We start from the raw sequence: 26,548 nt of genomic DNA, 5'->3' as shown, positions 1-26,548 counted from the left end.
CGAGCGTTGTAATGGTTAAGAAGAATATCAGAGTGTAGCATTCAACCGCCGATTTTGGATGGCACGCCGCAGATATTCAGTGTTTGGCAATACACATTCGCTGAAACTGTTTATCTTGGTTTCAAGAATTACACCCTTTTGGTCCCAAAAGACGGCTGCAATGATTTTGTGAACTGATGGTGCTTGTTTAAATTTCTTTGCTTCAGGAGAACCAGAGTGCCGCCACTGCATGATTGCTGCTATGATATCCCGTCCTCTCCCCCCTTCCCCCTTCCGAGCCAAAAAATCACGTGTACCTATCATTCTCTACTTTTTGTAAGTGTCTGTCAGCATTTCAGGCACCCACTTCGCACATAGTTTGAGATAACCCAGCTTGTCAGTCACCATTCGATGCACTGTTTTGGTGGCCCGTGTTACTGTCAACCGGCGCGCACCGGCGATTCGATCGCACTCTCTCGTTAACGCGTTCCACCAGATCATCGATCTGAATACAAGGCCTTCCGCTATGCTCATCGTCATGAACATTTGAATACCCTTCCCGAAACATTCTGCACTATTGCCTGACCTTCTCTTCACTCATTACTATCGGCCCGTAAATGGCACACAATTCCCAATGGATGTCAGCAGCTGCATTCTGTCCTTTGTCGTTCAGAAATCGTATGACAGATCTTACTTCACATTTGGCGGGATTTGCCGCCACTTCACCTTACTGCTACTTGTACGTACGCAACTTCTACTCGGATGATTCCATATTTGTTGTAAGCATTCTGTATCTGTTGTTGCCCCTGCGCATGCTCAACTTCATCAGTGATGCCAACTTCGCACAAAAAAAAAAAAAAATATATCAGCCCTCGTGAAAATTATTGAAAACCACTGATATGAAGTATCCGATCCACAATTTTCGGTATGGCTGAGGTGAATAGTGATATTTCCGGGGGTGAGGTAAAAAATAACAGAAAAGAATCCATATTAGTTTCCAATGCTTAAATGAATAGTAACACTCTCTATGACTTTTAAATAAATTCATTCTTCATCGGCATGGGAATGAGTGGTTCAGGTGGGAAGGGTGACATCTAAACCTACGTTGAAATGCTTATCCTGAGGGGATGAGGTTAAAATTACTTTCCATAAATCTATTCTCTCTGTGCGAAGAACGGGCATTTCAGCTAGTAATAATAATAGGTTCAAAAAAACTAAATGTTCTGACAAAGAGGACGAAGTTTAAAAGTTGCTTAAACAATTAGCTACGTAAACTGAGAATAGCATATAAGATTCGTGAGTATATATATTTAAAAATATGTTCTCTGCACACTGTAATACTGTATATTAAAACATGTCACCGTTTAAAGTACAAGAAGCGAAAAATGTTCGACTGTCAAACATATGATACCTTGCAACCTCTCTGATAGCCACCCTAAGATCGATGGTCTTATTTGCTTCGAGTTTGATGTCCATTTTGAACAGCAAAGCTGTATGAAATATAAGTTTACAGCTTAATGAAAAATCCGAACCGTATGTGAAAGAATCCTGTACATTGTTGTTTCAGTTTGTGTAAACTTACTTTCTTATTTCTGCTTTTATCTGTGTGTCATTCTATCATTGTTTTTATGACGAAGTAGCGTAACTACAAGAATCACCCCATAGATCCAGGCATTGTGTTCTTGCAATGAAGCAACCGCTCAGCCTCTAGATAGAATTAGGATTACGAATTAGATTTCTGGGCTTTCGGCAGCCATGGCCTTGTTTAGCCCGTCACGTACGAGGGATGACACCCCTCGGTGATCATACTACGCGGGAAATTGGGAAGGAAGAAAGGAATGGGGTAGAAAGGAAGCGGACCGGGATCATTATGTTAAGTATCATCCCGATATCTGTCTGGTGTGAATGCGGAAAACCTAGGAAAATTTCACTTAGAATGGCTGGCCTGAAAAACTTCAACACTTTTTCGACCGAGTGACCCCATCAGGAATCGATCAGAGACTGTTCGCACCGGCAAGAGCGTTAGCGATTACGCTACGCGGGGCCACCCAGTCTCTAACAGCGATGCACTCTACCCCTTTATGGATGTATGTATAGTATCTATTGAGTATGTTGAATTCATGAAGCTGTGTGTTTCACACCAAAGCACCAAAACACTACATGACGCATTTCACACAAAGGCTCGTCAGCTCTTAACCCATTAACTATATACATATATGTACCTGGTGTGACTGAACTATATCAGCAAGTTTTAAAAGATTACAAATTCCTCACATCTAAATACGTAACTTTAATTTGAACCTGCGGGGAAAAACGTGCATGGTTTCAGAGTTATGGTCGTTTGAAAGCGTGGAGAAACTATATTGTAACACGTGTCATTTCGAACACGAAGAACAGTGACATTGCAGTTCATACCAGCGCAAAAGAAGTCACACATACACCAACAGAAAATGCATATTTCGGTAATGTTTAACGAGTGTGCAAGGGATTTTCGACAAGGCATAATTCTCAGACATGCTCCCAAAAGAATTTTAGTGCTATGACTTAAAGGTGGGTCCAAAGTAGGCAAAAGATAAGCCCTTACAACAACGAATTAGCGATGTAATACGTTTCTGGGAAGTCGGAAGTGTTAGAGACCGCCAACATCACCGTCTTTCATGTCAGGAATAACGTGTGGTGCAATGTATTGCTTCACGGTATATTTCGCGTTTTCTACACGTACACGCATAAAACAGTGCATGTAGAAGACTCGGTCGCACTGTGATACCAACATTGTTTTCAGTATAGATCTTCCTTAATTTTCCTTCGTGGGCAGCCTTTTTTTTCCCTCCACATACCATACTTTAATCTCCATTTTTTTTTTAAATTTGCCGTCCTAATCCTAGGCCCCTGCTAAATACGAACTAATATACAGGGTGTAACTTATTAAGTTGATTTTAGTTTAGCATCCCTTTCAGGAGCGAGGCTATATGAGACGTGGACCTACTGATTAACGTGGAATCCGAACCACATGAGCTCCCGCCGGGAATCGAACCCGGGTCTCCCACGCCAAAGACGCGTACGCTAACCGCTTAGCCACGAGGGAGCTCAGGGTGTAACTTAATTAATGTAACGAACATCTGGAGATGATTCCCGACACCGAGATAAAAATGTTCTATTAACATATAGCATATTGGAAGGACACGTTGGCAGAATTACAGTGAAACCTGTCTATGTTGGCCACCATTCGTTCCATTGAAAAGTGGCCAGCTTACACAGGTGGCCAACTTACAGAAAATAAGTGTGATTGTTGTATTTTCAGAATAGGATTTCTAGTAATGTTTGATTGTAAAATTTTAATAAGCAATGGCACAACAGCTACTTTTAAATAATGTATATAGAATAATCATAACAATATACAGTACTAGAAAAAATACTACAGTATGTTTAATATATGTACTAGTCTGGTACACTGAATTATTCGTATTGAAAACACATTAACACAAATAACCATAAAACAGAAACTGTACACAGTTTATTGAAATTGATATTGTATCACACTGAGTCATTCAGATTGAAAATAAGAAAAGCAAAATTATAAACTGAATAATTAATATGCAGTTTATATGATTTTTCTTTCAACAGTAACAAATATTTTTTGTAGATCCTTTCAAAAAGTAGCAAATCATTTATTATACAATTATTATTCATGGTGGTTCTTTCTAAACATATTTCTTTTATTCTTTTTCGCACATATGCACATTCTAATTTTGTAGTTAACTACCTCTTAATGGGCTCCAAGTGTTCCCCTCGGAGCGAAAGATATTTTGAGAAGAATGTAAAGGAAATTCGTATCTCAAAACCTCCGCTCCCTTTCAACAAGCCGTCAGTGCCAATAGTTGACAACTGGGACGGTTAGCTTTAACCTTGAGAATTTTCTGGAATTACTAAAGCTCCCCAGTGATAAAAGGAACCGCCGATACAGCTACTAGTTTTACCAAAACAGACAGGGTAAACAAATACGTACAACCATTTCCTGAATTCCTATAGGTGCTTTTTCTTATTCACATCGTCCTTCACAACCCCTTTATCAGGATAGTGTTCTGGTCATTGACCTCTAAGAACAAATCGTGGAAATCCATGCTTCTTGTCTCCAGTAACAAATACAGAACGTCTGCCTTTCATATTGGAATACGAAAGAGTTAAGAAAAATAACAAAACGGTATTTTGCGTGGCCCGGGTAAATTTATTATCGTCATAGGGTCAACATTGTTTCAATGTGGCCAACTTCCAAGATAGACAAGTGGCCAACTTACAGAGTAATAAGTAACGAATGTCTTATGGAAAAATGCAGGTTCAAGACGAACCAGGCCAACATAAGTAGATGGCCAAGTTCACAGGTTTTACTGTAGTGAGGGCCGAAAGTGTGAGAAGACTAAGTTCGAAGCGGTAGATACCGATGTGCAGAAAGAGAGAGAAACGTACGTTCGTCAGGCATATAAAAGGAAATGTTCAAAGTTTCCGCCATGGACAGCAATGTATGCATGACAATGCCGGATCATGGATTGGCGAACTCGTACGAAGATACCTGCTCATGAAAGACAGTTGCACAGAAGTTGTGGATACGCTGCTCCAAGTCTTGATATCGTTGACAGGAGTAGCATACACCACACTTTAAATGTGTCCCCACAGATATAAAATGCAGTGGATTCAGGTCCAGAGACCGGGCAGGCCAATGTACTGGACCGCCAAGGCCGATCCAATGTCTTGGGAAGCTATTATTCAATCACCGGCAGACATTTACACTGGAGTGCGCGGGAGCCCTATTATGCACGTAGCACATGTTGCAGCGAATCGCTAGAGGAACATTTTCAATAATTCGGGCAGTGCATCCTCCATTGAGTTTTCGGAGTGGCATGTATGGACCAATCAGTTGATCATGGATAATACCATACCATATATTGCGTCCAGATTGGTGTTGGTAATGAGTGATAACTGTACCATAATGATGTGCATCTGCTCACGTGTGTATGTTTAATTATTTCTGATAGTGTCTGATGAAGCCAAGTGGATAGTTGGCGAAACTGTTACGCGTTTATAATAATTTTTACAATAAACGCATTGATTTGCTCAGCGAGTAGTTTAAATCAGATTTTTAAGTCTACTAAAAGCAAAGTTTGTACAATAGAAAATATTAATTATATAATTGTTGTTGTTATTAATGTAACATACACGTTTAATAGGAAAGCATGGGCAAGCTAAACAAGTGTCAATAAAAACAAAACAGAATAAGTCCCGAGACAATTATTTAAAACGCATAACATTATTATCATATAACTAAAAACCTTAGAAGTCTAATTGTAAACCACTTATTGTATCAAAGCTTACCATTACACCCCAATCTATGGATGTGATGAGAGTGCTTGCATTTTATTTAATTTTTAATACTGCTGTAAGTTCATTTTGTTTTTACCTGATGGTTTTCGTAACAAAGAAAAACCGATAATGATAATTAATGACCACATTGCCTCGAGAGTAGGGAACGGAATTCTACTAATGTCCTTTCTCTCGTGTCATTATTTAAAACAGTGCATGCAGTCACAAAACTAGAAACTAGTATCTTTATTAAAATTCATAATCAAATAAAATGTAACAAATTTCAGCACTGCCTCTAAACGAAACTAAAATTCACACAAACAAAAATCAAGAACATTAACTGAAGCATCCAAGACATAAAATAAATACGAACAACAAATACACTGCCTCGAAGCCTATATACACATATATTTCATACAAAGTTACGATCAAATGCAGCATTCATTAGAAAAGCTTGATTTAGAAGCGAAAAAAAAAAAAAAAAAAAAAAACTGTTTTAACGAAAAGGTAAATGGCGCTACTACACATCTTCCAACGAGCCTATGTAAGTGAAACAAGGATATGACTAATCCATCTTACAAGACAAAAAACGTTCTTACCTTCATCATGATAGTGATACACTAGTACTGTAAAAACATTCACAATAATAGATTGACACTTCACCAACATGTGTGCTTATTTGTGTTTTTACAGGTTCTGTTGAATTGGTTACAGCCAGAAAAGTACGCATTGAAAGCACGTTAGATAAAATTGAACACTGTGACAAAATAGCTGTGATTAGGTTCCTCTACCTTCAAGGAAAATCAGCACAAACGATACAAGAAGAGATAACAGCTGTGTATGGTAAGGAATGCCCCATCTTATGACACAGAAAAACATTGGACGGGAGAATTCAAATATGACTGCATAAGTCTACAGAATGACTCAAAACAAGGTAGTCCGTCAACGTCTACAGACCCAAGTGTTGCGCTAAAAGCTGAGCAGCTAGTGTTTGAAAATAAACCTGTGACTATAAGTTTTAACCAGGGAGTGACATGCCATTTTGCATATGAGCGAAGTAGCAGCAAGGTGGGTTCCCCGGTTTTTAATACTTTTCAACAACAGCAACGTGTCCAATGTGCACAGAACACATGTTATACCTAAACCCACGGGCGTCTCTGGCAGGGTGACAGGGGAACGCGTCTCCCCCAAATATTTTGAATACGAAATAAATGGATCAATGCAGAAAGTATTTACATCTATATGGAAGAAGTAAAAAGGCAGAACAAATTAAAGTTATGTCTGTTCTTAAACATATGATTGTCTGCCTGACGTGTGTCACTTTTAAAGAAGAATTTTATTTTAAGTTACGCTTTTTGGTAGTCAAAGTAGTCTCGGCTGCAGGCACTTTTTTCTCTTTTTTTTTCATTGCTTAACCAGCAACAATTGGTTTCCATGACGAACGGAGACTGGAGAAGGGAATGAAAGGATGTATAGAAAGTTTATCTGCGAATTAACGGGAAATCTATAAAGACAGGGAAATATACAATAGGAGCGAAGGTGACAAGAAGAATTTAAAAAGACAGAGAAATTTGAATATTATATATGAGAATAAATTTCATACGAATACTGCAGAAGGGCAGCAAGGGACAACTACTATGACAATATAGAAACTAAAGATAGAAATGTTTGTTTATTGAGCGAATTGAGTTTGAAGAAAATGGAAAGAATACATTGAGGAGCCGGATGACAGCAAGAATAAACTGTTCATTTTAGACATTAAAACGAAAAACAAAGTAATCGAGGATGGTTCATTGGACAAAAACATACAGCGAGATGACGAACAAAAAGGTAGATAATATACCTTTTGAGTTTATTAAAAATACAGAAGAATGAAAATAAAAAAATCGCAATCAAATCAAGTGTCATCGTAAGACTTCTTTCAGAGAGTTAAGATTTTGTTAACTAAACAATCGAAATATATGAGAACTATAAAACTACACTGCTGCAAATGCGTTTAAGAACACTGAGCAGGAATTCACCGGTAGGAATGTCAATGTGAAGAAATTATCTAGAAACCATATTATATATAAACTTTTTTTTAATCGGCAAGTAGTCTACCAGTGATGGAAGAAAATTATGAAGAATTGTGTTGCTAAAGGTAGAAAGAGCGGATGCCATTAGTAAAATAGATTCCAGTTTTTTCATAAATTTGACGTAACTTTAGTTTGACTCTACTAGCATTCTAGTCGTCCCCGTCCCCCCAATTTTAACATGCCAAAGACCCCCATGCCTAAACCACAAGGACAATGATGCTTTTGTAAACAAGTTATTGACTGAATGAATGTTGCATGTATCTATTTGACCTTTAAACAAAAGAAATGAATAAAACATGGAAACACATCGTCCCACACTCCGAAGCGCAGCATTCACCCAGCAAGGTTATGTTGTCCGTGTCATAAAAGTCTGATCGAGTCTGGTTACTTACAAAAAAGACGCTACAATCACAGGAACTTGCTGCAGAAGTTACAGGATGCTATCAAAGCAAAGAGACGGGGTTTGCCCTCGAAAGTTTTGTTGCTACAAGTGGATAACGTATCGGCACAACAAGTAGCAGAAACTTTCCTTTCGTGCGCCAATGTAGCTACAAGCCTTTGATCACTTTCCATATTCACCTGATTTCGCTCCGTCCGATTACTTCCTCTTTCCGAATATGAAGAAATATTTGCGAGGTAGATGCTTTGTAGATGATATCATTAATGGGGCAGAACCCTGGTTTGCTTCCAACTCCGCAGATGTTATGCAGATGGCATTACTGACTGATCCATGGGTGACAGACAATATTAAGGGTAAGGGGGGAAAACTAGGAATGTCCGTGTGTATGTCTTCACGGGTGCTTTGTCCTATCTGTTAGTGACTCTTAGTACTATTTGACTGTATATGCCATGCATGCGTAGATGTAGAAATGTCCATGTAAAAAAGAACAAAAGATTTGACTAACCCTACTCATGTTGTACGTGTTTTAATATTAAAACGCCGTTTTCTCGAAAATCCAGTTTTGTGACATTCCTTCTTTTTTTTTTCCTTACCCTTCATATGAGGTGAATAGGTAAAGGACATATTCGCGGACCTAATTACAGATTCTAGCTCATTTAATTGTTGGTCAGAGTTTTAGCGTCCCGTCCCGCAGCGACGCTACATGAGACGTTGACCTACAGCTTAACGTGGGATTCGAACCACAGGAACTCACATCGGGAATCGAATCCGGGTCTCCCGTGCCAAAGACGCATAGGCTAACCATCTAGTCACGAAGGAGCTCCAGATTCTAGTCGATCTCTATCATGGTAAGAGTACGAGATTTCTGGCCTAGTGTCTCCAGTAAAATACAACTGAATATGGTAGCAGAAACATATTAGGGAATGTGAAATTGTTTGTTCATGCCAAGATAGGAAACAGAACGTCCTCTATCATCATAATCCAAAATCCCTTCACACCCAACAGCAAAGGAAAACAAAATGAGGACCCTTCAGTAATTAGGTGAAACTCCTGCATGATAAGAGCATGGAACATAATAAGATCGTTATTGCAATAAAGAAAACCCGTGAAGCTGGACAAGTAAATGCGACAAATGAAGAACGAAATGTTAGAAAAAATGAAATGAGGTGGTTGGATAGCGGAGGGCTCTGGAGTAGGCTCTTTTACGAAAAGAATATTGTACAGGAAATAACTGAAAGCTGGAAGTTTGGCGAGATAATAATGCTGAGCTAGGTAAAAGCAAAACAAGCAGAGCAATGTGACACTAGTGAAACTGCACATGCCAGTTCTACATGAAAAGGAAGGACACCATTAAAGAAGTGTAAGAAAAATTGGATGAATTAAAAGGAAATGTATGATGACACAACCAGAACTTCAACCGAATAAAATACAATCTCGCCCTTTGCCTGACGAAATTAAACACTATAGACAGAAAACATCTCTTCGGTTGAATAACTTCTTAAGCTTCTAAAGTCCCATATACTATTATTTCATTTTCAATATTGCTCCAGTTTTGTGATTTGATGATAAGAGGTGTCTTTATCTTTCAAAGTCACTAATAAAAATGGAAGGAAAAAATATTAGGAAAATGAAAGTAGTACGTTGTTGAATAGTTCGATCCCAGGGTAACTGTAAGAGACTATTGGAATCTCAGTTGGTCTGGGAACCGGAACTAAGTATCAGCTTAGCTATGATTATGATCATCATCATTAATATGGCTATTAACTACTACCTACAAGCAAAATCTATATTTATATTATGTTCTTCAGTGCAATGTAATGACCATTTGGCTTATAAAACTCAAGCCGCTCCGCTAACACCACGAATAATCAGGAGCTAAATCATGTCAATACACACCACTAGTGTTGCATAATAAGCCCGAGCATCAACTAGCAACTAGCTGTCTACTGATACTAGGTTCCGCCACCTGAATAGGATAAGTTCCGCCCATTTTGTTGGGCCTTGGAACTGAACAAAAGTTATAGCATTCCAATAATAAGCTGTCTTTGGAACACAACTTTGTAATTAAAAACTCACCAAATATGTGCAAATTACATTTGTGATATTCAAAATAATAACAATGAACGAACTGATTGGAAACCTTTTTCGAGAAGCAAAAACAGCAAATAAACATGAACCTACGTTCAAACAAAATCTTCCACATTGCATTAACGTATATTCAAATATTAGAATTGCTAAATATCAATACGCTTTCCCCCAAATTCACATCTACCCAGCGTTATTATAAAATATTAGTAAGAAGTTAGGGAGTGCGAAGCATCGAATTTTAGTCTCCGTTTCCCTCTATTTCTTGAAGAAGGTTTAATGAACAATTAGATCAAAGTTAATTTTTCGTAGTTCTTAACAGGAAGGAACTTGGACAGGAAGCCTTGGTGCTGGTGCGGTTCAGAAGCGGTGCCAATCCACGTGAACACATTGACTGCATGCTCCGTCCTTAATATTAAACTTACCTATCAAACACATGTGTCTTTCTCACACACCTGTACAAAATCCATGTCGGGCTCCATTATTAACTCCCATGGTAACTTGAACTTGTTCGTTGGTAACGGGTTGCAATGATTTGATTTTACATCCAACAAATATTTATGAGCCTATAAAAGAAAATATGAAAATCATATCTTACAGACACAATAATGTATTTAAAACAAAAGTCTGAAATTTCATTACAGTAAGCTTTTGATTTCACAACTTCAAATCAACCTTCTTTGATTTATCGGCCAGAATTTCATCAACGTAATAAATGAAGTTGGCAGAAAGAAACTGTTGAGGCAAAACTTCGACCAAATTTTTAAAAGATTAGGCAACGAATCAGATTTTATATGGCAGTAGTTCATGGTTATTAAGTGCAGTACGATAGTGATTATTAACAAAAACATTCAATTGGAAAGCAACTGAAATTTGAGGCTTTCTTCACTCTTTTAATACACAGCTGAAAGAAGTTTTTTGTTACCAATGTATAGGGGCACGAGTTTTTCGCACTAAGAATTTGAAAATTTCGCGTTTTGTCGCATTTTCCAAATGAAGTTTCGCATTTTGTAGCTCTTGTGAAAATTACAATTGTTCCTTTTAATTACCAAAAAAACAAAATATACTGAATATTTTACTTGACATTGTAAATTTCACTCATAGAAAATTATATTTTTTAACCAAACTGAAGGAAAATCACTAAATTTACTATGAGAAGGAAAGTTTTGCTGTCTTCTGAAAACACATGGGCAAAAGTTACATTTAAGCATTAAACATAAGCATACTTGGAAGAAAACCTCTCATAATTGGCACTGCTTGTTGGAAGCCACACATATGTAAGTTCATTTACAACAAACTTCAGACAATCATCACTTCGGAACTTTTGTCCATTCAAAACATTCACTACACTGCACTTTCCAGACGAATCACTTGTCAAGAGTTCATAGGCCACTTTGTAAAACTCCAAATACGGTACTTCATAATCAGATGATTTCATTTTTTAAATGAAGGCAAAGCTTGAAAAAACTTCTTTAACTAAACAATGTCTGGTTCACTACTGTATGCAATTGCAGAAGGATCAAACAGCTTTCCCAAAGCATCATATATTTCTGCAGTTCGGGAGTCTTTTCTTTGGGGAGAAAGCTTTAAGAATGATCTTTTTGAACGTTTTTTAAAGTCGCATTCAACACTAGCTCTCTTTTCGCTTAGTAACAAACGTAAGTGTGCTTTAGTTTTTTTCACCAAAGAGGCCCTGCAGAAAACCGTCCAATTGAGTACTGAGTCTGTCAAGATTACTACTCAACAGACTTGCTGTAGGAGATTTGTCCGTCTCGGTGAAAGTTATAAAATCGACAATGTTACCACAATTATCACTAACAAAACTTAATTGAGCCTTCAAAATTAGCTTCTTGTCTTTCAAATAATTTTTGAGCGTTTTAGCTTGAGAATTTAGATCGTCGCATTTTGAAAGGAACTGATCTAGTGGTCCTAAGTATTTGTCTAAATACTGCACAGCATGGCACCAATTATTCCACCTAGTCAGAACAAGCTCGGGAAAAAACTTGAGTTCAAGATCAGGATACTTCTCTTTAAGAAAACTCTGGTACTTGCTTTTGAGTTTCCTTGCATTCAAAACCGCATTTTTCACATTGCACACAAAATTATTAAGTTCTTTCAAGTGTTCTGTCAGATACACTTGTCTCCAATCAAGCTCACTTTGTGTGACCAACACTGTACTGCACATGAGCAATATGCGTTCCATATCACAAACAACGTGTCGAAGCACTTGCACATATAACGTGCACTATCCGAGATAAAACTAAGAATATTATCATATTCAATGCTGTAGCGGTGCAGTGTCTCTTCTATCACTTGAGAACATGTGGTTGCATTAACTGCATCCAGAAAAGTAACACTAAGCAAAACACACTCTTGCTCCAACAGAGTTCCTACTAATCTGGAGAAATCTATTTTCCTGACTTCTCCCTGAGCATTGGCAGGAAATTCCCTGACTTTCATGAGTGTCGGATGACGTTGACATATAACTAAGGAATAAATAACGGTGAATATTTATATGAGAACATTTGTTCTATAGAGACAAACAACAATCAATTGTTCATACTTACGGTACATTCCACTTATAACCCATAGAAATCTGAGCAACGTCTCATACTCTGATCATTAATGGTTGGCTAACTTGAAATTGGTGTACAATTGCTGTTTCAAAAAATATATTTTATAAAATTTCCCTGACTTTCAGTCTTTTTCCCTGAGTTTCCCTGACTTGCACCACTTTCCTTGACTTCCCTGACCAATAAGGACCTTGTCCAATATCCCTCCATTGTACGGGCCAAAACTATAAAGACAACGGTCAGGGGTCTCATCGCACATTACTGCCACTTTTTTCTCCATGAAGGGGCTCTCTGGATAGCTAATTAAAACGGCTCCTCTCCATCTAGCTGCGATGGTGAAAGCTAATGCGCAACATGTTCTCTATAGCCGTGTCCAAATCACCCAAAATGCACCGTTCATGCCACGTTCTACCGTTCCGTCAGCGTAAAACTGGCGTTTTTAAAGTAATGAAAACGCATTTTTAAAATTTCGCGTTATATCGCGTATTATTAGAAATTTCGCGCAAAGCTGACAATTTCGCGTTTTGTCGCGCAAAGGGAACCAATAAAACTGCACATAAAATAAAACGTCAAGAAACTAAAAACTCCTTAATTCTGACGCATTTCTTTTTATCGCGCATTGCGAAAAACTCGTGCTTCTACCAATGTAGTATACACAGTAAATTTTTTTTATTCACATTATACAGTACAATTTAAAAATAATGAAATATTTCAGTTTTACGTCCCACGTTTATGCCAGCTAGGCTAAAGGAGACGGTGATGATGAGAAATGAATGCAATGGTGGAATGAGTAAAATGGAAGGAAACGGAAGAACCCCTAGAAAACCCACGCACACGGTTTTTGTTCATTTGGCGCGAGCTGGGATCGAACGAAGAAGCCCACGCACCAGAGGTGAACGCTCTACCACTTAGCCACCGCGACCCCAGTACAATTTAAAATGTAATATCCTACTCTAAGTATATTTCACAATTCAATTCGCAATTTAACAAACTTTCAATGTTACGGAGATCCTTTTGCCCAAATTAGTCCGTTAATTGGAAAGTTTGTTGTATTCTACTCAGAAAAACAAAAACACCACTTACTTTTCTCACTTCTATTTTAACATATACATGTACGGTATTTTGGTATGTACACTTGTAGTGAATACTTTAAAAATAAGTACGTTTCCAACCTTCCGATTAAGTTACGAAACAAAGGAACCTGTTTATTTTGAAGTTTGCATTATGTTTTACCCACAGATAAAGTACCAATCAACACTGAAATCAGGCTCACAAATACGATAACAGTAAATTCTTTCCAAAAACGAGAACAATAACAAAACAATTATTTGCAATACTGCAATTTATAAGGAGCGTTCAAAAAGAAACGAGCCGGAGGCCGAGGAACAGAAACTCTTACCTGTATGTTAGAAGTACTGGCCCTAGCTGTTGAGGCACTTGTCCCACTGCAACACAAGGCGGTGAATGGCTGTCTCGTAAGATTTCCTGGGCTAACCAGTTCCGAACGTACTGCTGGACATCGTCGTTTGAGGTGAATCGTTTATCCCTCAGGGCCTTTTTAAGTGGACAAAAAATGGCGTAATAGCAAGGAGAGAGGTCTGGACTGTATGGAGGGTGACCGAGAACCTCCCACTTGAATTTCTGTACGACTGCTCTGACTGTGTTGTCCGTATGAGGTCGGGCATTGTCATGAAGCAAAATGACCACACGGTCGTTTCGATTTGATCGCTTGGCGAAGGTTGGTCAATGTTTGCGCGTAACGCTGGGCATTCACTGTTGTCCCGTGCTGCAAGAAGTCTATCAGAAGGGGGTCGTCTTGGTCAAAGAAGAAAGTCAGCATAATCCTTCCTGCACTTGTGTGGGTGGCCTTGGATTTTTTTGGTGGTGGTGACTCTGGGTGCTTCCACTGGAGACTTTGTCGTTTCGATTCTTGTTTGAAGTGATGATACCAAGACTCATCTCCAACCACCACTCGTGCCAGGAACTCATTCCCTTCCCCGGCATAGTGCTGCAGATAATCGAGACAATGGGCCATTCGACATGTTTCCTGTTGCAGTTGAAGATTATGGGGCACCCACTGCACGCACACTTTGCACCAGTTCAGTCTTTCCGTGATGATGGTGTGCACACTTCGGACGCTCAAGTTGACCTCGGCGGCTACGGCTTTCACTGTAACTCTGCGGTCCTAGGTAACGAGTGCATCAATCAGCTGAACGATGCCATCGGTAATGGGATGTGGTGTTCCAGACCGTGCATCATCGGCTAACGACACCCGTCCTTCCCTGAAACGCCTGTGCCACTCGTTGACCCTTGCAAGGGACATGCAGTGTTCATCGCACACTTGTGACATTCTTCGATGAACGTCCGTTCCCCCTATTCCTTCCGCCGTCAGAAAACGAATAATACCTCTTTGCTCTTCCTCTGACGCCTCCATTTCACTGTTGCACTGCTCACAACACGACTGGCCACGCTGGACGATTGGCGTCTGCTTCTGCTGGCTTCATGGGTGGCGAGCACCAACCAAGAGTAAGTGAAACTAAAGTAGTAACTTACTAAGAGAGAAGGAAATCGGCGACTTCCAGTCGAGAGTACTGAACTAAAGGAGTAAATTACTACAGAAGTAAAATTTTCACTTACTACTGTAGTAAATTTATTTACTCCACAAGTAGTGGAGAGCACCATCAAAGAGTACATTACTACATTAGTAACTTTAGGAGTAAATAAGACCAAAATTTACTCCTAAGCACTAGTAGGAGTAAAGTTAGAGAGTAAGATGAGTTCTTTGGTTTCTGCGTGTTAAATATCGAATTCTGTGGATTACCTGGTCTACGAAGAATATAAGGAGATGGCAGAAGAGGTACACATTCCAAGAATGAGGCTTTTAATGAAGAGAAGAGATCCATTTGAGATGTATAGCGACAATGATTTCAAAGAGAGGTTTGGGTTTCGTACGAATCTTTCGAGTCGCTGTTTGGTATGCTGGAGCCGTAACTGTAGCATAAGTCTGACAGGAACCGTGCTTTGTCTCCTAGTTGCAACTTCTTTTGTGGCTTGCAAATATTTCGCACTGGTATATACGTACTTATCAAATTGTAGCAGGGGATCTCATTAACTGCTGGAAGAGCTTTTAACAGAGTGATAGACAGTTCTATTCTCTTAAAGCCACTGTATGTATACATGCCACAGAACCAAGAAAATATATCAATAAACAAAAGAGAATTCTATCGAATTAGTGGATTGCCGAATGTCATAAGGATCATAGATTATGTATATATATACCCATACTTTGTCCTTTTGGAGCAGAAGCAGAACTATATAGAAATAGCCAAAATTTCTTTTCTATCAATACACAAATCATTTGTGATGCCAATATGAAATTTTTGAACATGGTAAGCCGTTAGCTAGGTTCCACACATGATGCACGCATTTGGGACAATAGTAGAGTTGCTGTAGAATTTAATAATGGACAATATGATGGGTTGCTTGTGAAGGAGACAGTGGACATGCTCTCTCCTAACATCTTATGACTCCTGTATTTCTACCCCACATAGGAGCCGAAGGGCGCTAGACTAGAGCCCGTATTGCTACAAGATGTGTAATAGAACGTACATTCTGTGTTGAAAGAAACGTTTCCAAATTCTTACTAAAACAATGCGAAATAAACAGAACACGTGGGGGAATGTTATTGTGGCTGCTGCAGTTCTACACTACTTTGGAATAGAACTGAAGGCGTGTTTCACCTTAATGCTATGGATGCGAATGACATCAACCAATATGCATTTCATACAGAAGCAGATGCTGCAAGGCAATCTGTCAGAAGATTTATTATACTTAATTACTTTTAATTAAAATTGTATCTAATTTTCTAGTAAAATAACAAGTTAGTGTAAAGACTTTTCTTTCTTAAATGAATAAATAAGGCACTTCTTTTATTTACGTATAATTTTATAGTTACGTTTCTCACTTTTTTCTTTTCTTTTTCTCTTTTTTCGTTCTTGCAATTAGGGAATTAATATTTTCTTTTTATTTCTTACTTCAGTACACAAAGTTATACAATAAAAGTGTTTTGATAATCTCTAAGAAAAACAAGATGTCTACTTTTGTAATTTTGCTAACACAAATTAATATTAGAATGTGGTAATTAGAAAAATTAAATGTACTAATACTGAAATAATATACACAAATATTATGTCATGTGGAAAACAAAAACACATAAACCACTAAAAAAATATCAAGCATATAAAATATGTTTTATACATATCAAACATATTTATATTTATTTACAAAAACAAACTTTTCGAACATATTGCCTGAAGAACCGGAACCTGAAGTTTGCTTCATTTCATTTTTGAACTTTCCATCTAAAGTTATGCTCTTCTTCCATGATTTGTCTTTGTCTTTCAATTAACAACATTTTTGCATTATATTCCTCTCGTATTAAACGCATTTTGAACGAATGAAGCTCGTTTGCTTTTGCCAACAACTTCCTGCTCTTCACTACAACACCATATTCTCTGCCTTTCTTCATAGGCGCAACTTCCGGTAAGCTTCAGCTGCCGATAGAAAACGAAATGCACGTGCCAGCAGTGTGCAAAAATGGCTTACTTCTTTAGTAAAAAGGCGTTACTACTTTAGTTATAACTAAAGAAGTAAATAGAAATTGAGCTCTCCAACAGTTACTAAAATAGTATATTACTACGGAAGTAATTTACTAAAGTAGTCCAGACTAAAGAAGTAAGAGTTACTACAAGAGTAATTTATACTAGTTTGGTGCTCGCCACCCTATAAGTCACGTCGCTTGCACACGTGACCCTCTAGTGGCAGGCTGTGAACTTCCGCGCTCTTATCGAAACGCCTATTTGTCTCACACGCAACAATATTACCATTGTATCACCAGTGTGCACACTACAACCTTTGGCTCATTTCTTTTTCAACGCTCCTTATAAATGAAAATTTTAAATATATAACAAATCTTATACTCAAGAGTACAGTACTAGGGTGGGTCGTTTTGCCACTTTTTTTCCGGAACGAAATGTAATACCTGGCAAAAGTGGCCCACTCACATGGACATTACAGGTATAGATTTTTTTTCAAATCAGATAATATCTTCTGTGAGAACTATTGCCTCAAAGTTTCAAAATTCCACTGGAAATTACAAAAAATACCAAAATTGTTCATTATTTTTAGTTATGTTAAAGTAAACATATTTTTGAATTTATACAGGCCAGATGCTATGAAAACTGACATTCAAGTCTCAAAATGTCAGTTATATGCCCCTGCGGTGGGATAGGAGTGCCTACTCTGGGGCCGGCAAAGGGGGAAAATTCAGTACAATTAAGCGTTTCTACAGCTATTTTCGTTCTTGCCTTTTCCTTCTACTGGTGGTTTATAGTGGTAGCAGAGTATTGTTATTTTTCACCATGACACTCCCACACCTCCACCTCACAATACTGCAACGCCCTTCTCCTGTCCCAATCTGCGTAACTCAGCGTGATTATCAGGAACGAGCTGGATACACTTCAAATTGGGCACCATTTCTCAAGCGCTATATTTGGTTAGTGTTGCCTTCAGCTTATATGAATTGGCCGCTACAGATAATAGTTTGCTAAGCACTATTTTCACAGAAAATTATGTATTTCTTCTTTAAAAAAGTCAATATTATTTATTATATCACAAAAATGACTTCAGTGACAATGAAGCAGACCTTGAAGAAAAAGCAGAGGAAAGCTCTTCTGAGGAAGTGCCCAAACCCAGAGACAGAACATCTAAACCGAAGCTAGATTTGACTGAAACTGCTATGATTGCTCAGAGATACAATGTAAGCGAAAGGGCTGTGGCACATATAACATCAACTGTGCTTGAGGCAGCTTTAAAGGCTGGAATTATAACGTCTCAACAATCTAGCAACATAACTCTTCTTTAATTGTGGACAGGAGCAAAATAAGGCGTGCGAAACTTAAAGTTGCTCGGAATTTAAAAGTAAGTTCTAGAAATGATGATCCCATTAAAAGCCTATACTTTGATGGTCAAAGGGAAGGCACTAAAACACACGCAGGCATCGTTAGAGAAGAGCACTTATCACTTATGGATGAACCTAACTCTCAATACGTTGGTGACTTGACACCATCCTCTGGCTCTGGCTATGAGGAGTCCACGGCTATTTTCGAGTACATCATGAACCAAATCGAAGGTGGCTTTGATGAAGTAGAGGTTCTTGGGTGTGATGGAACAAACACTAACACTGGTTGGAAGGAAGGTATTCGTCGAAAATTAAAGGAACTAACAGGCTATTTGTCTCTTGCATTTTAATGAACTGCCTTTCCGAGCTCTCTTCACGCGTATTGGCACTAATTCAAGCCCCTATTCTTACACAGGTCTCATAGGTTCAAAACTATCTGACTGTGAAAAGCTTCCAGTGGTGTCATTCAAACCAATAAAATGTGACTTACCTCATCATAGTCAGAAGAGCTCAGAAAACTCGGTAAAGACCTGAGATACTTATCTCAAGTCTTTCATTGCTAATGGTCCTCGTCACGTCTTTGAGACCATTCATAGGTCTAAATACTTACCAAATGAATGCCAGGCTGTAATCCGTTCATCCATTCATACGAATGCATTTCTCGCACTCCCAGAGAATGTTCTTTTCGCCATGATGACTGATGATCTACTTGTTGTCCGACAAGATGCATTACATAAGATTCTTAGTGCTCGAAAACACGAAGCAGAGAATCTTCATAACACTATTAGATATTAACATCATTCCCAGACTGAATTTTGAGGCAAAAGATTACACTGAAATGATCTTTTGGGAAAGCACTGATGTTTCAATAACTGTACCACCAGTTCTAAGGACGGTATCAAACAAATAGCTCATGGACAAACTTTCACTTTCTGACAACACTGTGCCAGAATAGTCCTCGACCGTCTATCCATGCCACACGCTGGCAATAGAACGGATAGTGAAATTAGTCACTGAAGCAGCCTCTCGAGTATGTGGCAGTGATACTAGGGACGGGATAATCAGGTCAACTTACTTTCTAGGCAAGCTGTGTCTAAATTGCAATCAATGTCCCAATTTGTGACAATTTTTCCTGACAATGACGAATTGGATTAGTTCATTCGTCCCTATATATGGTTGGTTGTTTGGGTAGGGCTGGCAAAGAAGCCCTACGTGCAGCCACCTCCACGTGGTAGACTCTGGGACGCTTGGACAGCCTATATGATGAGGTGAGCGAGGACCTGCACAACCGCTTAAATGTACTGAATTTGCCCGATTTTCTGGCCCCAGAGGAGGCATCCCTATCCCCCCAAGGGCACATAACTGGCATTTTTATACTCGAGGTGTCAGTTTTCTAAGCAACTAACATGTTTTTAACCAAAAATGTTTACTTTAACATAACTAAAATTCATGAAGAACTTTGTTATTTTTTTCTAATTTTCAGTGAAATTTTGAAACTTTGAGGCAATAGTTCTCACAGAAGATATTATCCGATTTGAAAAAAAATCTGTACCTGTAATGTCCATGTGGATTGGCCACTTTTGCCAGATATTACATTTCGTTCCGAAAAAAAAGTGGTAAAACGCTGCACCCTAGTACAGTACTTCATAAAAATAAAATATTACATAAGCATTTATTTAATAATGCAGAATGCAATAGTAAATCGTGCGATTTTGCTACTCTCTCTGAGCTAGCTTAGCTTTGATCCGAGGCGCAGGAAGAAAACTCTTACTATTGGGATCTTGTAATTCGGATAAATACGATCAATTACAATGAACAACACATTGCTTTCCTGTTAATTTATTCGAATCTAAGAGTGGTCTGAGGTTATTGAGATGTGGGCCAACAGCTTAAAATGGGATCCGAACCACTTGATCTGCCGTATTAAGGCGAGAACGCTAATACACACGTATGAGAGAGCTCTATACCCTGGGCATTGAAGTGACCGTTTAGAATAGTTTAGTGACAATTTAGAAGACAGTCCTTCCCTCTCAAACATAAGACTCATGTAATCAAGATTTAGATTTAGAACTCCAAATCATAGGCTATACTCTAAAAAAGAAAGAAAAATGACGTTCTAAACCTTGCACACAGGTAAAGCTCAAGTATGTGTATAACGACAATGGATAACGTTCGATCAGAATTACTAAAACGTTCAAGATTACCAGAAGGTTTGGACTATATCCACAGTTAGGATTATCTTTACGCAGTGCTTTTAATCATATCTAACAATTAATATTTGTAAGTAATTATGCTTTCCTTTTCTTTAAATTTTATCGTTTCTATTAGGTATTAAGCCAATAAAATATCGAAAGTATAAAAATAATGAAAGTATTAGAACTTACCAAATACAACGCCATTTGAACTTTCATTTTGGTGGAATAATGCTCACCAATGTACATTGGATACGAACTAGAATACTGTGACACATAGGACATCAATAACGATGAACAGTGTTCTTCGTCCACTTCATATTTGGCCCACAATGATGACAGGTTACCTGCAAAGAAATTAACCAGAAAATAATAGAATATACAGTGACGTATTTAGGATTTTGTTTCGGGGGAAGTGCTATACACAACACGGGGAAGCAGGGAGGACAATTGCCCACATGAGTTTGAGAATTAAATATATTTTAAATCATTCATACATTGAAGTGGCATAACATGACTGGTTAATGTTATGTGATATGATACAAAAATTTAGCAGTGAATCTAACCTTCTATTCTATTCATAGAAGAAAAAGAAAGCATACTCTTGGCCTACTTAATTTCCCGGGCTACTTATTCCCCCCTCTCTTGATATCATTTAATTCAAACATTTACCTTTCTTTATAACTAAACGATGTAAATATTCCTTTGCTGTACTAATTGAAGTCCCGTTATGTCGATATCCATGAAAGTTGGTGTAGAACACCAGTTTCGCCTATCAGTTCCTCTTAAGTTTTGGTGATACTGACGACGTTCGACTTGAATCAGAACTAACAACGGTCAAAAGTTTGATAGAAGAAACGAAAGAAAGTAACAACTAAGAAAAAGAAATAGAAGAGTAGAATGGACGAAAGAAAGAAAAAAAAACGCACTTCTTACATTGAAATGAAATTAGAGAAATACAGTATTATTTCTGAACAAAAAACATAAGAAAATGGAAAGTCAATGAAATTCTTAAAAATGGCAAGGATGATTATTGTTGAACGTGGAATGCGAAAAATTTAACAAATTTGTTTCGAGGGGGGGGGGGGGGACGCTTGAGCCCGATAGTCGCCCTAAATATGTAACTGGATATATATATATATAAGGAGCCTATCTTCAAACGGGAACATTTCCATTTTTGGTAGAAATCACAACATAAACTTAGCTGTTCCTACGAAGAGAACATATCCACTTCGTTCATTCACTTCAGTATTTTTCATTCACAGGTGAACCTAAGAAAGCGGTTGCCGTATTGAGTTTTTCTTTTCAAAAAGGCACATTTTCAGAAGCGCCTTCGAACTTTATCGACATTTTAGAATGACGTTTCGAATATTACTCACAAAAGGGCAGTATGGATACCTTCTCTGACTAGGTGAAACCTTCTGAAATCAAATTTTCAGATGGCATTCGTAAAACTCTCCAGCACGGGCATTATCAGATAGTCGAGGTTATAGATTAGATATCACGTTCTTGTCTCGTGTATCATGTTTGTGGCTTTGTGTTGTGTTCTCTAAGGTAAATCGTTTTCCCGTTATATGCTATGGAGTAGACTGTGGCAGTACTCAACAGAAGCTCGAGGAAGAAAACCTGAGTAAAAACGTATCAACGAGCGCAGAAGATGATACGAATATATGCGGAATGTAATCTGAATCTGAAAATGCTCAGATTCCCCACACTTTTATTGCATCTCACTTATATGGGATGATATTTCATCAAATCATAGCATATTTTACCTGAACGAAGGAAAAAAAAAACAAAAAAAAACAAGATCTGTTTCTTTTAATATTCATTTTTGTTAACGATCCTTTGCAAAAACAACAACCAAGTAAACCATCAACCGTTACCAAAACAAAGCAAGTTTCTCTCAAATATTTTATGGAAATATCTGATAAATAAATAAAAAAAAAAGTAAAGAAATAATAATAATAATAATACAATGATTCCTGTTTGCAGAAAGTTCATTTGTTCTGCATACGGGGCGTCACAAGAAAGAGTATTAAGAATTGGCGGCATTCACAAAGGCACAATACCCAAGGAAACACGACGAGAGAATCGGAGATCTCCCTAAAGTATTTTTTTAAAAAAATGCTGTCAAAGATTTTTTGAGCAAATTAAAATCTGTGGAGTCACACTATGACAAGAACAAACGCATCCGGTATACTTACCAGCCAACCTAAACATCAGACGTATCAACAAAATGTACAAATCTACGGTCGAATCTATGTTCAGGTGTGGTTTACGAAATATCAGAATGAACTTCGATGGCTCCAATGGCCCGCTCTATCTATCGATTTGAACATTATTATACGCCTGAGATTAGTTTGAACAACAAGTTCCAGTCATCATTGCTGGTGCAACTACAAGAAAAACTGTCCACTATTCCTGTAGGAAAATAATTCCTTATTTGTACGGAGACAAGATCCAGGTACGGATCCACGCGGACAAAGCTGACCGAGTTGTGTTCAACCGATTTTCGAAGTGCACTCACCCTATGAAAAGCCGTGACGCCACCATTGGTAGTATTCTATCGGACCTCTAGCATAATGACCTATCGTCCGAAATCGCAATTTTCGATATTATGTTGGAGCACAGACAGGAATTTCATCGCATTCCTCCATGTATGTTTTCCATAGACCGGTGAGGGCAATGTTGTAGACGTCGCTTTAATAGTCCACAATGCACAGAAACCCATTAGGCTGACATAATTTCTTTAGAAATGTCATGAAAGGAAATAGCACCAGATATCTGTTTCGTGTCATGATAAAAACGTAGGGTATGGTTGGATGCTTTGTCCATATGAGTCTGCACCTGGTTCTTGTTGGTTTCGTACAAATGAAGAACGTCTTTCCGATTGACTCGGATTATGGTAGATTCCTGAAACTAAACAACATTTACCTTCGTTTCTGTCCACCTTACGTACTTCTAATTTTCCCTCGTATCCATATCTGGCGACAAGCATGATCCTCTCAGAGAAACTTTCTCGGCACTCCCGGCATGGTACAATAAAACTCAGTATGTACTGTAATCGTTTGCTACAAGGTAACCAAAATAAGATGCCGTTTTTGGCGTCCCAGTAATCACGCGCTTACAGAGAGGAAAAGAAATGACTCACTTGCCAAAGGATCGGGAGTTAGTCTGACCATCAACTTCATTAATATAGGCATGTTGTGCACATACAGCAGTCAGAGCTCGACTAGTGTCGAAAAGAAATGGAGGTATCGAAGTAGCTTATTCACATGTGTTTGTTGTATGACTAAATTGGGCTTGTCAGCTGCCGTATCAAGTCGCCGCATATGCTAGGCATTTGGGGGGAATGCCGTGAACCAACGCACCGCCACGCATTGGTTCCAGAAATTCCGTTAGAGATGAGAGCAGGGTTAACAGTTATCAAGCAAGTGTTAAAACAGCAGAAGTGTATTCGTCGGATGACCGCTACTTTTCCTGATGAAGCACCATCCCAGACAACAATTTACAGGTGTTTTCAGGAATTCAGATGTGGTCCGGTCAACCTGAGTGATGAGGATCGTGCAGGTCATCCATCGCCAGCCATTATGCCAAAAGCATTGAAGCTGTCCGTGTATTAATTAACACAAATCGACATGTGACTTTCGCGAAATTCCGGGGACCTTCGGCATTGGCGTGAGTCAATACAAACAATATTACATGATCATTTTGGTATGAAAAAATTTTGTTCTCATTGGATCCCACACAATTGAACTCAAGCACAAAAAGACGCCCGTGTGAAGTGGTGCAAGCTATGACGAATAATCATATAATTTGGTGTTTAACACCGTAATAGGTGATGAAATGTGGCTTTATGCACACGAATCGGAAACAAAGCGACAATCTGCTGTGTGTATGTGTGTGTGTGTTCTGCGATGAACCTACACTATCAAAGTTGTTCATGCACGCTGTCTCCAAACAAATGGTTGCATCATTTTTCAGTAAATCAAGTCATATTGCAACTGTCCCACTGGAGAATCGTATAACAGTTAACGCAAAATGGTGCACAACCATATGTCTACCCAAAATACCGGTAGTGAATGTGAGCAGACACTCCAACCGTCGAATCATTCTGCATCACGACAATGCCAGCTCGCACACACCAGCTGCCACAAGTGATTTTCTGGACCAGGAAAACGTTGAAGTTATGACACATTCACCTTATTCCCCTGACTTAGCCCCCAATGATCTCTTTTTGTTCTTAACAATCAAGAACATGTTGCGTGGGAAGCACTTTTGCACTCCAGAAGTCATCGAGGCATACAAACTGCATGTTTCACAGGTATCAACTTCGGAGTGGCATAACTGTTTCAAGATGTGTTTCTATCGCATGAAACAATGCATCGCTGCACAGGGGGGGGGGGGAGATGTTCTTGCGTTCTACCATTCTCCCGAAACTTTCAGTGCAACCCTCGGACGCTTTCAATACTATAATCTATATTATTAATAATAAAATAATCAAATAAGTGTGTCGTGTTGTGGGCGTTCATCAACTGCACTGTAACCAATAACCGTGAAATAAGTGCCTCCTACCATGAAAAATATACGGTTTACCGTTTTTCTAAAATAATGGTAGGAGACCGTTTTCCTGTCAGATGCTTGTGTCGGGCATGCGCATTGGAGAGAAAAAGCACATGTTCGAAGCTAGGATTGATGGCGCGTAGGTTCGGATGTGTTGTGCTTTGTTTTGTTTCTTTCTTTTGTTTGTTAGTTTGTTTGTTTAGTGTGTGGTTTTCTGGTGTGATATAAACAGTACTACTGTTGAAGATATCCTGGAAATTGAACATTAAGCAAGGTAATGTATGGGAAAGCACCATGTTAATATTTGAACTTTGTTCGGTGACAAACAAAACTTTAGTTGGCTATCGTGGCAAGCAGATCGCTCTAAAGTGCAACGATTCGAAACCAAGAAGCTGCTGGATGTATAAACTAAAGTCTTATGATAATGTAGCCAACTACGAGTGTGGTGAACCTAGAATTAGAATCACAATGTTGAAATACTTCAAAAAAGGAAAAGTGCTTCGTAGTTTACCATACATAGTACAGCTCAGCATTACGTTGCATCAACTGGAATTTTTCATGTTACAGAAATAAAAGTATACTGTCACTCATGTGTGCCCGAAGGAGGGGCAGGGGGTCGCTCCCCTAGTTAATGAAAACGTATTAAATTTCTTAATACAAATAAAAAATATCAAATGTAATAGGGTATATAGTAACCAGGGAGATGAGTCCCCTAGAAAATTTTCACCGGGCGCCCATGCTGTCATTTTTTTCTGAATAAATGAATTGTTAGATTTGAAAAATATTTCTGTAAATGTTTTTAATTTTGTTCTGAGTACCTATAATCTGTTCTGGTGTCTTGTTAATACATTTGAGCGTTTAATAAATATGCAAAAGTTCGATACTCTGGAAGTTTGGTGACTTTTTTTTTTTTTTTTTTTTTTTTTTTTTTTTTTTTTTTTTGAGCACTGATGCCAGTGTCACATAATTATGCAAACACGTATTTATTAATTTAGGATAGCGGATACTGGATACTGTAGGCAGTGTTGTGAGAAGTCATATGGTTTTACACTTGTTTAGTCGTAGTTCTGTCCATTCTAAGCTATGTTATCGGGTGCCTGCTTGGTTATCTGAAACCGTAATAATGCGACTAATCGAATGATCGCTGATTAGAATATTTGAGGTCTATTAGTCTACTGGTACTCATAGCGAAAATACATGCAATAAAGCTAGTATTGCATGTAGCAATAAAGCTAGCTACAGCGAAATTAAACTACCGCTAATTTTAGAGGTTTTCTGTAATATCTTCAAAACAAAATAAAAATATTCGAAAAGCAAAAACGTAGTGAACTAGACAATACGATTTTGCATGTGATACCTTTACCACA

At 38.3% G+C, this 26,548-nt stretch overlaps 1 protein-coding gene across 3 annotated transcripts in view; it reads right to left on the bottom strand.

The window, feature by feature from the left end:
- LOC145690207 (phosphatidylserine lipase ABHD16A) overlaps positions 1–26,548 on the bottom strand; it is a 162,309-nt gene that overhangs the window by 13,608 nt on the left and 122,153 nt on the right. For 2 of the 3 annotated variants that reach the window (XM_081764877.1, XM_081764875.1), the window contains exons 11-12: positions 20,811–20,965; positions 10,350–10,460 (exon numbers count right to left, since the gene is read on the bottom strand). In XM_081764877.1, the coding sequence (XP_081621003.1) occupies positions 10,350–10,460; positions 20,811–20,965 (266 nt within the window). Of the gene's footprint in view, positions 1–10,319; positions 10,461–20,810; positions 20,966–26,548 lie in introns of all 3 variants that reach the window. The other variant, XM_081764876.1, reaches the window with a different exon arrangement.

This window comes from Thermobia domestica, chromosome 7 (genome assembly GCF_964235325.1).
Source record: "Thermobia domestica chromosome 7, izTheDome1.hap1.1, whole genome shotgun sequence".
Lineage (NCBI taxonomy): Eukaryota > Metazoa > Arthropoda > Insecta > Zygentoma > Lepismatidae > Thermobia > Thermobia domestica.
This window is presented reverse-complemented; position numbering and strand designations above follow the sequence as displayed.